Source organism: Rhagoletis pomonella, unplaced genomic scaffold (assembly GCF_013731165.1).
Source record: "Rhagoletis pomonella isolate Grant_MI unplaced genomic scaffold, Rhpom_1.0 Rhpom_scaffold_00003, whole genome shotgun sequence".
NCBI classification, from domain to species: Eukaryota; Metazoa; Arthropoda; class Insecta; order Diptera; family Tephritidae; genus Rhagoletis; species Rhagoletis pomonella.
This window is the reverse complement of record NW_023458557.1, coordinates 43,369,600-43,386,319: the sequence shown is the minus strand read 5'-3', so window position 1 is coordinate 43,386,319 and position 16,720 is coordinate 43,369,600. Positions and strand designations below refer to the sequence as shown.

The 16,720-nt window shown below is 35.7% G+C and overlaps 1 protein-coding gene across 6 annotated transcripts in view; it reads left to right on the top strand.

The window, feature by feature from the left end:
• Positions 1-16,720, top strand: part of LOC118735228 (leupaxin) — a 434,003-nt gene that overhangs the window by 157,338 nt on the left and 259,945 nt on the right. For 5 of the 6 annotated variants that reach the window (XM_036464881.1, XM_036464880.1, XM_036464882.1 and 2 more), the window contains 2 exons: positions 7,529-7,656; positions 7,747-8,002. In XM_036464881.1, the coding sequence (XP_036320774.1) occupies positions 7,529-7,656; positions 7,747-8,002 (384 nt within the window). Of the gene's footprint in view, positions 1-7,395; positions 7,467-7,528; positions 7,657-7,746; positions 8,003-16,720 lie in introns of those variants that run through there. The other variant, XM_036464884.1, reaches the window with a different exon arrangement.

Here is a 16,720-nt window from a genome sequence, read left to right as displayed (position 1 = left end):
GTTTCACGCATTTGGATACGATAACCCAAAAGCATTGTACAAATAACCGAACCGTACCCGGACTGTCTTACTTATGCATTTATCTATAAAAAAGAAAATTTATAAAATGAAACTGCAGCAGTTTTCATCTTACATGGTTAATTCTTGTCACAAATACATAGTTTCGTGCTTATGTTTATGTATATCGTCGTTTAAAGTAAAAAGCCGCGTATCAACATGATGCAAAACCGCGTATCAAGATAAAGCAAAACCGCGTACGTGAGGTTGCATAAATTATTTTCTAGAGAGTTAAAACACTCATATTTCAAAATGGTTCTCTTTTTTAACACCCTTTTATTAGCTTCACCTGTATGTATGTATGTTTGTAACCGACTCCTTTGGACTCGATTTTGACCCACTTTAAACGGACGGATTTAATTCAAACTTTGTACACTTATCAAGAATCAGCGACAATATAATAATTTCATAAATTTATCTCATTATACTGATTAGGATCGCCAGGTGTTAAAAATGTGCTAATATACAGATGTTTTACGCCACACATACCTCACAGAGCCGAAAATGTATGCCTCTCGCTCCCTTCCCTTTCGTTTCGACAAAAATTACGTACGAAAGGATGTAGTAAAATTTTATTTTGACAAACAAAAACATAAAAACATGAGATCATGAGATCATTACTACGTACAGCAGGAAAAAAAAAATTTATCACAACTAAAGCACAGAGAATTTTTCACAATGCATGTACCTTTTTGTTCCTTATAAAAATACAGTTTATACTAAATACAGTGCTATCTGGGTCGAGTGAACTAATTAATGCAAGACCAGTTCATAAAATGCAGATTGTTCACCATATCCAGATTGAGTTTTTTGTTCTTTAAAATCAATTTTATTGCGCAGTACGTCTTTTGAAGTTAAATTTTTAAGAACTCTGAAATGTCGTCTTTTCCCTCAGCTAATGCCAACACATGTTTCCTGTTGTGGTTCTATCGTTGTCGTCAAGCTCTATTAGCGATAGACCCTGGAAGCGTGCAGCCTCGATGGGGTCTGTCCATAAGGCCAGAGGCGTTAGCAGGGTGGGGTTCAGTGGGTATGCGAAGAGATGCTGCGAGTCATGGGGCTTCTCTCCAAATGCGGGGAATTCATTTGGCAAATCTGCATTTATTCTGCTCAAGTATGAGTTGAACCTGCTGCAGTAGCCAGATCGAAGTTGGGCTATGGGGTCCGAGTCTCCCGAGGCAGACGAAGCTCTGTCTCGTCCACGTCTGGTGGTTGCGTGCCCAGAACGGCATACACAGATCGAGAGTCTATATAACTGTCGGTAGGCTGTTGGGTCCAGAGGTAGTTTTTTGAACCCCCGGACTTCGTCCGTCAGTTCATAGAGATGCCTTCTGATGTGCCGTCGCGAGGGTTCTTCCGCAAGCAGATGTCTGTTCGGGTAACACGGTGACACCCTACTAGGAATTGCTTGCAGAGCATTGTGTTATGCTCCTTAATCGGGAGCATATTGGCCTCGTTGCGCAGGTGATGTTTCGGCAACATCAGAAGGCATCCTGTCGCTGTCTGAGTGCCGTGTTTTGGCAAGAGACAATCGAGACTACCTCTGGTGGTTGAGGGAGCTTAGAAATGTTAATATTGAACAGTAGTGGGGAAAGGGCGCCACCCTGTTGAACTCGCTGTTTTATTTTCCTAGGTTTGCTCGATTTGTCTCTAAAGATCACTGACGACCACTCAGGTATTTCGCAGCCCACCGTTTGTCTTCTAGTAACGTCACTTGAATAGTTCTATATAGCTATCGGGCGAGAAGACTCTCCTTTGTTGGACGGTTTCCCCGGTGGACAATCACCTCACGGTTGACCAAAGCTTGCTCACGCCAGAGGCGAAGTTACAGGTCTTAAGATGGTCTTCCCACTTCTTCCTCTTATGTACGTTCACTAGTTGCCGAATCTCCGAGTTGAGATCCCTGATACGGGGATTTACGGGATCGGCCTGGCGAAGGGATTAACCTTTTTGTTATTATATTTGTCGTTACAGTTTTGAATTTGGAAGGAATTGGTTTTAAATTTTGTTCACTCTACAAAGACGCAATATTGTTCACTTTATAGAGTACTCAATGGACAAATTTTCATGTTCACTCTTTCGAGGTGTTCGTAGCATCGGGTGTTCACTCCAGCCAGATAACACTGTACATCAGAAAACATAAAAATAAAATTTCTAAACTTTGTGCAAAACTCGGGAAAATGCATACAAATTCGCAACTTTCTATTCAGACTTTTTTATAAAAATTTTAAAAATGAAGTTTTGCAGCCCATAAAAATTTTGTTGATTTTTGGTATTGTTTTTACTGATAGTTTCTTCCATACAAACTATGTTCGAAATTTTTTTGTATGTGGAAGACACTGTCAGCAAAAAATAAATAATTGCAAAAAATCAACGAAATTTTCTGGTAACTTGAGACTTGCACTTTACTAATTAGCTCAAAAGCTACATTTTCAAAATTTTCTAAAAGATCTGATTAGAAATTGTGATCAGATGAAAGAGTCTCCGAGCCAATAATTGTGTACGGCACTGTACTTATAAGTAATCTAGGTCTCACGAAAGAAAAAAAATTAAATACAAGGTAACATTAAAATATCAGTCATTTGTTTCGTTGCTGTGAACTTGTTTCAAAACTTCTGGCTTTTGCTTAATATAATTGTAAAACTCTGTGCATGTCATTTTAACGTATTTAGGTACATACTTATATTAATCATTTACTGTTGCTTGTGCAAAACGTGCTAAATAAAAAAAAATCGCATATGAAAGAGTACCAACCCAACTCGTAATAAATTTAAGTATACAAATTTTAGTATTTAGTATATAACCATTCAATTGAAATACGCTAATATTAAAATGAAGCGCTTTGCATTTAACGGATGCTTTTTCATAATTAAGTTAAAAAATATTTAAATTCCATGCTGCCTGTAATGGGATTTGAACCCTGACGCTCTGGAAATTAGCAAATTGCGGCAAGCATCTTCGTGCACTCAGCTACAGCCAGACATGTAAATGGCATTCAAATGTTCAGTTTGATTCAACACCACGTGTGCGTGGTATGAAAGTATTGTTTTTAAATACGAAAATTATAAAATGATAATCAAATAAAAATTATTCATGTTTACTATGCGTTATTTCCCCCAGTAAATTCATAAAATTTTTCTTAATATTACAACGCGGTTTATCTCTCAGTGTAGTCATTTTTATGCAAAATTTGTGCAATCAAATCGAAAACCGGGACACTTAAACGAAACCCGGGACATTTTAAGGTTGGACCGGGACACCGGGACAAATAGTCTAAAACCGGGACATGTCCGGGAAAACCGGGACGTCTGGCAGCCCTACCGTATGCACGTCTCGGATGCTTTTTCATATGTAATTAAGAAAGTATATATATACAAAGCATGCACAGTGGTGACAACACATACACACATACATACATGGTACATGTTTATCTGTACAAATGCACTACCCTGCAAAAATCGTTGGACCATGTAGTCTATTTGTGGTGTATTGGAGTACTTACCAAAGTGTTCCTCTGTCATGCTGTAGCGGACCAACTCGTGTCTCTGCACCAGCTTATTGTTACCTGATCACTGCTCGTGTTTTAACGAAATGTGATTGAAGTTGAGCATTTGAAAGCACATTTGCATGTCTGACCGTAGCTAAACGCATAGAGATGCTCGCTGTTATGCCATGTTCTGACCGACATCGAAAACATGTTTTCGTTGCTAAAACTCGTTTTCGACCTAAAACTTGTGTTTTCGTCCATGTAAAATCTGTCAAACGAAAACCAGTTTTCGCTGAAAACTACTTGAAAACTCACGTTCCACTCATTCCAATCGGTGTCTTCACTAGTTTTTTTCGATTATTTATCGAAGTGGAAGTCATATTTTATCATCTTTAATACGCCATTTCGGATTTATTGTTAATTGGATGGCTCAAGTGCAATAAGAATGAAAGTAAGAGGTTGCTAATGAAAAGAAAATGAAGGAAAAGCATTTTGGTTTGGTTTTTGCGTAGCGAAACTGTAATCAGAGGATGTAAGAAATGTCAACGAAAACACTAACAGCCGGTGTGAACAGTCTTCAGCCCACCATCCCAAAACTCGTTTTCAAAGTGTTTTCGTTGTCGGTCAGAACATGGTATTAGTTGTTAGCTTAGCTCCCAGAATGTTCGGGTTCGAATGCCGTCAGAGGCAACATGTAATTTAAAAATTTTTTTTTTTGGTATTTATCAATTTTGAAAAAGCATCTGCGAAGTTAAGAACAAAAGCGTGTACAAACGTAAAAATATAACAACAATAACATTGTTAATATGTTGGAGTAGTTTTGTGCTACTCTGATGTAATGCAGGGATGGAGTATATGGTCCTGCCCTAGGACATCGCAATGTTACTTGGACCTTTTTTTACATGAATTTTGATTAATTTTGGAGTACTCCTTGGTCCTTAGGGACTACTCTTTACACGCATACATGGAGTAGTGGCGATTTTCCAGGGTAATCGCGCGCTGTGATGTTGATTCAAACTCTACATTTCAAAACACATTTACATGTACGGCTGTAGCTGAGTGTGCAAAGACGATTGATACAATTAGTTGCTGCCAAGAGGGTCCGGGTTCAATTACCATCCGACGGAACATAAAATTAATTATTTTTTTCTTCTTAACTATGAAAAAGCATCTGCGCACTTTACAACGACATATTTTATACCGTACATACTCAAATTTAAAACCAGTCGGGTTGGTGCTCTTTCATATTCGTATTTTTTTTAAATTTAGCTGTTTTTTAGTTCTAAAATATTTTTCCCTCGGCGCTGTGATCGCTGATCTTATCGACAGCAATCTCCTGTGTATCCTTATATGTCTTATATGTGTATGTACACCCTTATTCTAGAACCCGAATTTTCTTAATTCGTAATTCGTAGCTACGTTACGAAAAAAGCGCAAAATCGACATGCTGCAACCCTTGCGGAAAATGGTGCAGCATTGACAGGTATCAGTTGTTTTTCGAACTCAGCTGTATGAAGGAAAACAAAGTGGAAAAGAATTAAAAAAACCCGCATCATGGGCTTGTTTATAGTAAAATTGATTGATTTTAAATATTTTGAGGAAAATTATGGATTCTGATGCATTTGCAGTTATAGCAGCGGAGTAAGAGCGCGCTATGGCAATGGACTCACAAAGGTACATATGTGGAGCTGCCGGGCATAGTAACCATGGGCGCATCTATGTCAGCTTCTGGTTGAATTGTTGAACCACAAGCCAGAACTCCTCCTATGCCTGAAGAATTGGTTCCCAATCCAGTTAATGCAATAACAGCTTCTTCCAATCCATTGAAAACATGCATGTGCATATCACAGTATTTTTGCGCAGAACCCACATCGAAATTTGCAAAAAAGTGCGTAGTGCAAACCGAATTTATTAATAATTTGAAACATTTATTTTAAATAAAGGTTTAATCCTTTGATTACAAGTGTATGTTATGTGATTCGGGTTATGCGTTTTGACACAACAACCGAAAATCATTGTACAAATAACTAAATCGGACCCAAGTTTCTCGATAAGGGGCAACAAAGATTCTTTTTTCCTCGTTTATATAAAGCAGTGGATAAAAATATATGCATATGCGAAAGGTAAATTTATCTGTTTAAATAAACACCACTAATATTTCCTGCAAACACACATCGATTTACATCTTTTATCTCGCCTCCAACACAGAATTGTTTTCGTACAAAATTACGCAAAAAAGCTTACTCGTTCGTTTTTAGGCATGCCATTGTTACGAATTTCGAAAGTTCGAAGATACGATTCGGATTGCAGCATACCATTCCTACGATTCGTAGCAAAATCCGAATACGAAAGTGTCGCAGAATAGGGGTGTAAAAATTAAATAAATTAAGTTAGAATTAAATATATTGTAAATTTTTTAAGGATATTTGAATATACAATTTTAAAGGAACATTGTCAATATCTATACGTCCTTATTTACCAACAAGTTTAATCTGTTTTAATTCTACAGAATTTTCTCTTTAATTTTATACCCATATTATTCCACATTGCACTGCATTTTTTAAATAATTTTTTGAATTAATCGTATCTTTGAAATTTTAAAGTCCTTTCAAAAAATCCGGATAGAAAACCTAAAAACCCAGCTCTACTATATTTGGCCCATAGGTGCACGAATATATAAATTTTTGTTGTGTACAATTTACTGTCGGACGGTGTAATCCATCACTTGCTAAAAATATATATTAAATCAATAAATAGAGCATTAATGTAGAATTAAAATATTAAATAAAAAACGTAAATGAAATCGAAGAGATATCTTCTGCGTATATTGTATGAGCAGTTATCTGCTGATAACGCTCTATCGGAAGTAAAATATGTACATATGTAGCACTAACAATAGCTAGGGGTCGGACATGCAGACAATAAAGGTATGCTACTATTAACTATTGATATAATATTCGTTTTGTTTCCCATTAAATTTATGTGTAATAATAAGAACAAAAGAGCAAATACCATGGTCCAAACGATTAAAGCCGCACCACATTTTGACAACTTTTAACATATTATTTTTGTTGTAATTTAGTTTTGTTTATTTTTTTAATTCTTTAACAAAACCCGTGTAAATTAAAGTTTCAAACTTTGTGCAATTTTTATGAAAAAAATTATCAAACTTTCGTAAAAATTTCAACCTTAGAATTTCTAGAAAGATTCTGAGTATGCAGTTTTGTAGCCCATTGAATTCTAGTAGAAACTAAATAACAACAAAAATAATATGTTAAAACTTGTCGAAATGTCAATAATTATTTCGACCACTATATTTACACATAGCTATCCAAAATAAAAATTATGTATTAGTTCCATAATTTCCTCAAATTAATTCTTCCATTCATAAGTTTCTAGAGCACTAAGGGTCGGTGTGTAGCACCTCAACTGAAAGATAAACACATTACGAAAGTCTTTGTCAATGGGCTCGCGCTATTTTTTAACCGACTTCCAAAAAAGGAGGAGGTTATCAGTTCGTCGGAATCTTTTTTTTTTTTTTTTTTTTATGTATGTTACCGCATAACTTTGGACCACGTCAACCGATTTCGATAATTCTTTTTGCATCGGAAAGGTAGTGTCTCAGAGGTGGTCCCATACTAATCTGGTTAAGATCCGATCAGCGGATCATGAGATATATATATATATATTTTTTATATGGGAGTTGAAGTCGGTTTTTTTTTTGCTAAAAATTACTAGTTTTATATTTTTGTTTCATTTTTTGCTTGTAACTTGAGGTATTTCATCGGTATAACTACTCTATCAGTGAACAACTTGACTTTCTGCCTCAGTATTTTTGGCATTCATAAAGTGTTGGTTGTATTGTTATTTCTGTCCCGGAATTATTTGCAAATTATGAGTCACGGCGATTATGACAATTTAAGTGGGAAAAAATTAAGTGTATTCTTTATTTAAACTAACTTTTTTCTATTTATACATTTTTAGATGCACTTCTTGCCGATCTGCAAAACAGCGTGCCAGGCAACCGCCAACCACAGTATAGTACCTCAAATGTCAACTACGGCGATAGCTCAGGTTATGGAAGTTTGCGCGGAAAGGCAGCGCCACCATCTGTAAGTTTAATACAAGTTAATGAATTGAATTAAAATGTTACTAAATATGACCATGATATATGTACATACATATCTATGTATGTATTGCAGGTAGTACATCAGGAACACTACAGCGTTACCGAGAGAAATTCGGTGTCACCCACGCGCACTGTTGGTGACTATAATGGCTTGGGAGCGCCTCCGGTTGGGCAGTCGTACAATTATCAAAATCAGGGTTCTCTTGGACGATCCGGTGGTCCTTACAATGGAACTTCAGTGCAACAAAATTCCAAGAACCTATCAGAACTGGATTCACTTCTGGAAGACTTGAGCAATGCGAGATATAATAGTAGTTATGAGAAAAAAGGTACGTTGTATATCCCTATTATAATAAAAAAGTTGTAGCCTCACTGAGCGACAGTGGAAGTATTATTTGCACGAGACATACATACATACTTAGATAATCCAAATTGCTTGTCAGTAAGGTAAAAAACTGCATTCTCAAAATTTTCATTTGCAAAAGCAAATTTTCCTTTATTTTTTGTCATTTTGCTCTGAAAATTCTGACTAACTTATAACAATTAACTCCTATGATCGGCAAATTAACATAACAACCCAGTCGGCAAAGTTAGAAAAGGTAGCCTTTCTGGGAGCTCTTATTTCGAGTCTCGCTCTTGTTTGTAGAGAATTTTCTGGTCTATATTCTGATATTTTTACTTTCTTGATAGGACTCATTTAACATAAGTTCTGAGCGTTTTTTGGCGTTAACGTCGAAAATTTCATCAGTTTTTCATTAACTAACAATATTCGTGAAACACCTTGACCTCCTATTTTGAGATGTTGTTCAGGAAAATTTTCTGAACATTTTGGTGTAAGTTTCTTCCTGCGTAGACTATTTGAGACCTCACAGGTATAAGCCAATTTAGATTGACTGCACTAATTCGCAAAATAAAAAAATATATGGATCGATAAAACAAATTGAGAAGAGCATAACGGTGCACTTTATTTTTTGGGGAAAGAACTTTTTTTTTGTTTTGTATAATATGTATGTATTTATTTATTTATTAAATCTTTCTTTCGAAGCTAACAATAAGTTTTCAAATCTTACAAACTATCATTAAATTAAGAATTTCTGCGGCAATGGTTAGATATTTTAGTTTATTACATATATATTTTTTGCAGTTGTGCGGCAGTCGGAATGGACAAGATTCCGATAGGCAGGATCTCTGGATATCATGCATCGGTCTGAAAGTACGAGTTCCATAGCCGTACTGCCTGGGCGGGTGGAAAGGACTAGTTTCCACGCCGCGCCTTCGCTTCTAGATATTTAAGCACACATGTAATTAAAATCCAGAGATCTGTGTTCGGTCGAAAAGGACAAGTTTCTGAGCCGCACGGACACTGGATTTCGTGTTGGTTAGTCGGTCTGAAAGGACGAAAATTTGCGAATCTCCAAAATTATGACATTGTGCATCATTTGATAATATCGGAAAAATCCTGCCTTTTTAGTAGTCTTGCATATCTCGGGCTTAGAAGATCTCTCACCAGTCGATTTGTATGGTTCATTAACCATGCTGAGTAACTGGTGCTTAGTTTTCGTATGTGTTCATGCACCGTACCACGGTGCTCCGCATATTCCGCGTAAAATTTTTGACTGTAGTCTCTGTAGTCTGTTCAAAATGGAATTGCACGCTGTGCCCCAAAGCTCGATTCCATATGGCCAACATGGCTTAGTCATCATATTAAAAAGCAACATCTAGTTATCTAGGCTTAATTTAGATTTGTGTCCTAGACCCATTGAAGGCTTACTTGTTTGAGTTTCGCTTGATAAATTTTGTTTTCTATATGCTGTTTCAGGGTAAGTCTCCTATCTAGTGCCATCCCAAGGTATTTGACACTATCTTTTTATGGTATAGCATTTCTGTTTAGTTTTAGTAGTTGGACAAGTTTCTCTCTTCAAAGTAAATGTTGTCTGAATACACTCACTTTCGTTAACCTTTATCCTCCAAGAACCCAGCCACAGCTTTATCTTATTCAAATATTCTTCCAGCTTGTAAGAAGCTTTTTTAGGGTCTGAACTTATCTTATGATAGCTGTGCCATCAGGAAACTTTGGAGTTTCATCAGTTGGCAAATCACGAGTGTATATTACGTACAATATGGGTCCTATAACACTGCTTTGAGGGACACCTGCATATACATTTAGGGTGACTTTCCGTTCTAAAGGAATTCTGTCTTCTTTCCAACAGAAAACTTCCCAAAATTGCATGCGTATTTGCAGGGAGTGAAACCTTTAGTTTGTATATAAGGCCTTCATGCCAGACTTTGTCAAAAGCTTGAGAAATATCCAAAAATACACCGGCGCGGCATTACTTCCCTTCGAAGGCTTTTCTAATACAAGAAGCAATTCTATGAAATTGTTCTACAGTGCCATGTTATTCACGAAAACCAAACTGATGTGGTATTACTTGGTTGGAAGTGTCCCAAATGAAGTATGTTATTTAAAATATATAACGCAAAATTTACGGCACCTGTAATCCTATCATAGCCAGGCGCTTTATTTTTCTTAATGTCATCATCAATAATGGGTTAATTAAATGTTTCTTTTTAAACCGAAGCGGATTTGTGATAAGGCTACTGGGGGGTATTGAGTAATATGTGAAGGATGAGCGCCTTCATTGAATACAGTTACGGACATTGAAATACATACAGATAAAAGGAAGGTACCAGGAGCTGAATTTCACAATGTGGAGTCTTAATATTATTGGCTTCTTATTTGTGGTAAACATGTATAATATATAGTGTGGAAAATGTAACGAATGGTACCATATTCCGCATCATTTTCTCGAATTTAATAAAAATTATCAAAACGTTATAGAACAACACTTGCGGAAGTAAAAATGCTTAAAGAGCTGTTAGGGGAATAAATTCTCTTCTTCATGAAGACCTAGTTAGCAAATATGACTGGCAATGCATTTGTGGAGCCGAATTGAGTTCTAGAGGATGTTTGGTGTTATCGAAGCAGAACCATTACCGAATTTTATAAATTTTATATCGCAATGCGTAAAAGATTTATAGAAAGCGGAGAAGACTCTACATGATATTATAATAAAACATATGAATTGAAGTTTTTGGAATAATAATACGAAAATGCATGTTTTTTTAATAGGCTAGATTTCAATGTTCGTGTAGAAATACTATTTCTATATGTCTTTATTAACTTAAAAATTAAACAAATACAAGTTCTGACTTTAGCGTCGCTAGAAAATACGTTGAATGAAATTGGTTTCAGTTAGTACAAACGAGTGTCAAACAGCTCTGTTCGTTGACTGCGCCTGTTGGTGTTGCCACTTAACTACTGCGGCAAGTGTTAGGGTTGGTCCCTACCCACCACCCTCTTCCAGACCTAGCACCGGAGAAACGTAACCAGGGTAACTGTTTATGTTGGTGATGTATCGCTGCTAACTAGGAATTTTAATCCCTGGATCCCGGACTTTTTAAGGTCTCGAAAATCCCGGGATTCTTGGCAAGTAATCCCGGGATTTTCGGAATTTGTCATTTGCACTGATGGCAATAATAGAAATTCCTTTTCTTGATCAGTATTGGCTATTTCTTTATTTAATAACACTGTGAGACAAATGGTAGGGGTCAGTGATCGGGAAGGGTTCAAACTACCGGGGAAAGTTATATCGGTAAAAAAGAAGTTATACGTGTCCCGGCGTTTCGAGAACCACTAGTCCGATTTTGCTCAAACAAATTTAAAAAAATTAAAAATTACAATTTCTTTAATCTGTTCATATAACGTTTTTCTATATAATCAACAGTTTTTAAAAAATTTAATATTTTAGGCAAAAAATATTTTTTTCCTTCATACATTTATTTTTACCGGCAAACTGTTGATTATATGTGACCTGGGCCCTATTGCACCAACGAATTATCATTAGCATTTTAGCAGATTATCGAACTTATGCAAAGTTTTGTGTTTTACCAACATGATAAGGAAAAGTCACTCAAATGAGTGTTGATAAGTAAAATATCACTCAAAATCATAGATAAGCGTTGCACCAAAATTTGAAATGCTTGGCGAAAAGGCTTTGGCGGATAAGTGATAAGTTATGCAAATTATCAAAATTTATTAGCATTTCGTTGCACCAAAAATTTTTATATATCACTTATCATCTTTCATTTTGCTAACTTTAGCATTATTTTGCTAAAAGTAATTTTACCTATCATACAAGTGATAAGATACATTTATTCAGTCTGAATGAATTTATTTATTTATTTATTGTAAAAGGATAATACAACTATACCTTAACAATCTAAAACTTAAGCTCTAACACGTGATTCGATAAAATATTGACACAAAAAATGCTTCGATTCGAACTATTAAATTTATTAGAGGAGGAAAATCTGCAAATAATAAAAGGCGTGTTATAAAAGAACAAATCAGCTACAGTATAAATTTTGATGTAGTAGAAAAATTTCGGCTATCTCGTAGCCAAATTGAAGAAATTTTATTAAAAATTGGAGCGGACCTGGACCTACAATATAACAGTGGGTGTAATAATGGCTTAAGTCCGCTACAGCAATTATTATTGACTCTGCACTAATTAGGTAATGGTAGCCAACATCATGGAATTGCTCAAATGCATGGGGTTCACAAATTAGCGGTATGTACAATAATCCATCGAGTGGCAAATGCCCTGATAAACAAATTGATGAATGAAACTATTTGTTGGCGGGAATTTACGAAAAATATTGCCACAAAATTTTTCAGCATTGGTGAATTTCCTTAAGACGCAGGGAGCATTGATGGAACTATGATTTGTTAACCGGTACGGAAATCATTTAATTAATGCAATGTGGTTTTTGTGTTTTTGTTACTGAGTTATTTTGGAAAGATCCAAATAAATAATCCTTAATTTAGAAAAATTTAATTATTTATGTAAACATACATAGTCAATACGGACTTGCTTTTTTCATTAATAATTTTTAAGACAGCTAATATATTGGCTGCGCTTTGTGCGCGCGACATAGTAAGAAAAAAAAGATAAATTGAAAATGTTTATCAAATCGCACATGGGTTTGCTAAGCTTTCGTTTTCCATTGAGAAACGGTAATCATTTTAGCTAAGCACATTATTGGAAAAGTTCTCTATTTGAAAAGCAAAAGAAATTGGCTGTGCAATGGTTATCAAATCGACTTATCCAAAAAACATGCCAGTTATTAATTTTTTTTTAAATTGATAAGTTTTTTATGATAAGTAAAAAGTGAAACACTTATCAACTTTACTTTTCAATAAAAAGGCTTATCTAAAAGTTGTAAAGTGATAAATGATAAGTCATTGGTGCAATTGGGCCCTGGGCCCTATTCCACAAAACAACTTATCAACTTTTCACTTTGCACTTATCGATTTGTATTTTATTGCAAAGTGAAAAGTGTTTCTGTTCCACAATATTCTTTGCAAATCTCACTATGCGCTGAGCTTAGTTTTGCAAAGAGCATATTTTTGCAAAGACTTTGCACTCTCTGCAAAGCCTTTGGGCTCTCTTGCAAAGTGAGTGTGCAAAGTGTTCCACAAAGCGTTTAATCAACTTTGCATTTCTGTCATATCACTAATCACTTTGCATTACTAAGGTAAAGATTTAAACTGAGCCGCAAAATAAAAATTGGAAAAAAACTTGCAGTTTTGAATGTAATAAAAGAAAAAAAAGACATTTTATTTGCAAATTTTCAAAACAATAAAGTAAGTATTTTTTTATAAAATTATTGTAAATTTCAAACAAAATTAAGTTTATATTTCATTTTGAAGGTTAACAAATTAGATAAACAAGCTGCCTGGGAGGATGTTTTGAAAAAAGTCCAATCCCTGCAACTGGCATCGGCCCAAAAAACATGGACCTATGCGAGGGACAGTTTGTTTGGGCTCTGGAAGAGCCGGACATTGGTAAGTACAACAATTTATTGCCTACACATAGCAAATATTTATATTTGCCTCATTTGTTACTGTTGAAATTTCTATTATTGACAACAACAACACAAATCGTTATCATAGACATTGTTGTTGTGAGTTAACAGTGCGCTCAATAAACAACTCTTGCTGATTAGAAGAACGGGTATATATTTACAATATAATTATTTGCTATATGTACTGTAAAAATATACCGTAAGTATTTGAATAGGCAAATATTCATTTCGCGTATGTATGTATGTACCTTGTACATACAGTGGCTTAATAAAGTTTAAATACACCTCGTTGGCATGAAATATATTGTTCTGATTATTATATTTGAAAATAAGCTAATATTTTTATTTCTTTTTATTTTTATTTTGTTAATTTGCAGAGTAAAAGGGATAACGCCCGAAAAACTGGATCCGGAGGGGGGAAGGACAGCGTTATGGATGAAGCTGACTTGGCCATTCTCGATATTCTGGAATCAGACTCAGCTGTGGTAGATGGATTGAATTTGCCAGAAAGTTATGGAAACTCAGAAAATCTAGCATCAGCTGAGTGTGATTCCAGAGTGTCGATGACAGAGGAAACACCTGCCAATCCCCCTCCAAACCCAAGGAAAAGGAAGAGCTCTACCAAGTTTCCAAGTAAAACTTTGGATAGAGAGAAAAAATGTCGGCTGGAGCTCCTTGAGGTTGAGGTTTATTACAGAAAACTTCAATGCCTAAAATTGGAGAGGGAGCTCCAACTTCCACCCTCTGCCATAACCCGCGAAATTGCAGCGGCAGCAACGGAAGATATTTCGCGTTCGTTGTTAATTGAGGAGTTTTAAGTTTTTTATGTATTATTACTTTTATTTTCCCATTTGGTATTTGTTAATTTTTTGTTTTTTTTTTAAAATAAAAAATAAGTGAATTAGATATTTTTACTTTCTATATTGAAAATTGGGTTACATAAAACTTGTTACTGTTAATCTCAAACCCCAAAAGAAACAACGCTTTTGCAGTGGAAAAAGATCATAGCCAAAGGACCACTTTTATTTCACTTTAATGGTTGGCATTAGGAGAAGTATTGCAGTAGAGAAGTAACCCTTTCCATTCCACTCGCATGATCTAAATTATTAAGGGCATCATTTTCTTCTTCAGCACTTTCATCTAATTCCTCGATTTCATTGTCAGTGTCTTCAAAGGGTTGCATGTTTTCACTACCCCTTCCGATGCCACTGGCAATATTGTGTAAGATGGCACAAACAATGACTATCTTTCCTGCAAACTCAGGCCTCAGTCGCAAATAATTTAGACACGGGAATCTCTCTTTAAGAATGCCAAAACTATTTTCAATTATGCGCCGTGTTTTTTTGTGGCAACGATTGAAAGCCTCTTCAGCAGGGTTATCGGGATTTCGGCGTAATGGTGGTATCAACCAGTTTTTTAGCCCGTAACCACTATCACCCAAAACAACAGCAATGGTCTCCATCCATTGTCAAATCTTTGACTTACAGCCGAATTCCGTAACATCCTTGAGTCATGAACGCTGCCCGGCCAACTTGCATTTACACTGTAAAATGTGTAGTCTGGCCCGCATATCATCATCACATTCAATGAGTGGTTTCCATTCCGGTCCACATATCCTTCCTCATGTAATGTAGGCGCATCAATTTTAATGATTGTGCCATCCACGCAACCACACACACAAGGGAATCCACCCATCATAAAAAACTTTTCAGCAATACCACTGACATCATCGGGCCATCGCACTGTGTTTTGAAATAAAACGTCTATTATAATGTCGACAACTCTATGGATGGTTCTGCAAACTGTTGATTTTGCAACACCATGCATAGCTGCAACTCCATGGTACTGGCAACCATTTCCGAGCCAATGCAAGCACAGTAGCAGTTGATTTTCAGCCGACAAAGCATGACTGCGCTGTGTATTGTGCTCTATTTTGTCTCCAACTTTATTTAAAAGGAAATCAACTTGGATTTGATTTAAACGGAAGCACTCTTTAAAATTAAAATTTTGTAGTCCCGAAAAATTAATTCGGTCTCTATAATTTCTAGTTATAACCGCGTCTTCACTATTGTCGAACAAAAACTCACGTCGTAACATTTTTAAAGCTTGACTAGTTATAACAATATGAATTTGTAAAGCGATCGTTTACCTTGCAAATGTTTGACAAACTTATCAAAGTTTGCTTTGCAAATATAGAATTTACAGTTTTTGAGGAACGAAAGAGCGCATTTATTTGCAAAGTCTTTGCAAATTACACTTTTCAATATTAGCTTTGCACTTTGCATAAGAGAACGTACGTGGAACAGAAATTGCAAAGAGCGTACAAAAATTGCAAAGACTTTGCAAATTACACTTATCAACTTCAACTTATCACTTATCAAATTTTACAGTTCTGAGGAACACGAAGTTTTGCAAATTGACGAAAAATTTGCAAAGTGCAAAGTGAAAAGTTGATAAGTTGTTTTTTGGAATAGGGCCCTGGTCTACGGAAAGGGGGCTTAGGTGTCAAAAAATCAATTTTCACTTTTTGGTTGATTCGGATGGAAGATGAGATGCTTTTTCACGTGGTGAAAAGCAGAAAATCCTAACTTGCTTAGAAGTGTACTAAAAATGTAGAGAAAGAAGAGTAAAAATACGACAAAATATAATTTATTGGTAAGGAACAAAATACATTGAATTATAAGCTATAAAGACATGATTACATACTAGAAAAACGTATTATGGGCCAAAAATAATAATGCTGAGTAGTTTATGTATTTTTCTTTGTTGTCGTTTTCCTTGAGATCTTTTTACGTGTTGATCCTGAGGAAGATGGACCTGGTTCCTCGTCTGGTTTGAGAACATCTTCACTAGTTTTTGCCTTCCGTTTCTTCGATGGCAAATCTTTCGGCAATGGAGCCACAATATCTACTTTAGATATATCCGAACCTACACACACATCAACACTCATGTTTCATTTCATGCGAAATGCGAAGACGATAATCAACAGAAACAGTAAACGTCACTTCTTCAGTGTTACTTTTTTAAATGTTCCACACTAGCAACTTACACGATGAACTATAATAATATTCCGACCAACAACAACACTTACTGGACCAACAACAACACTTACTGGACCA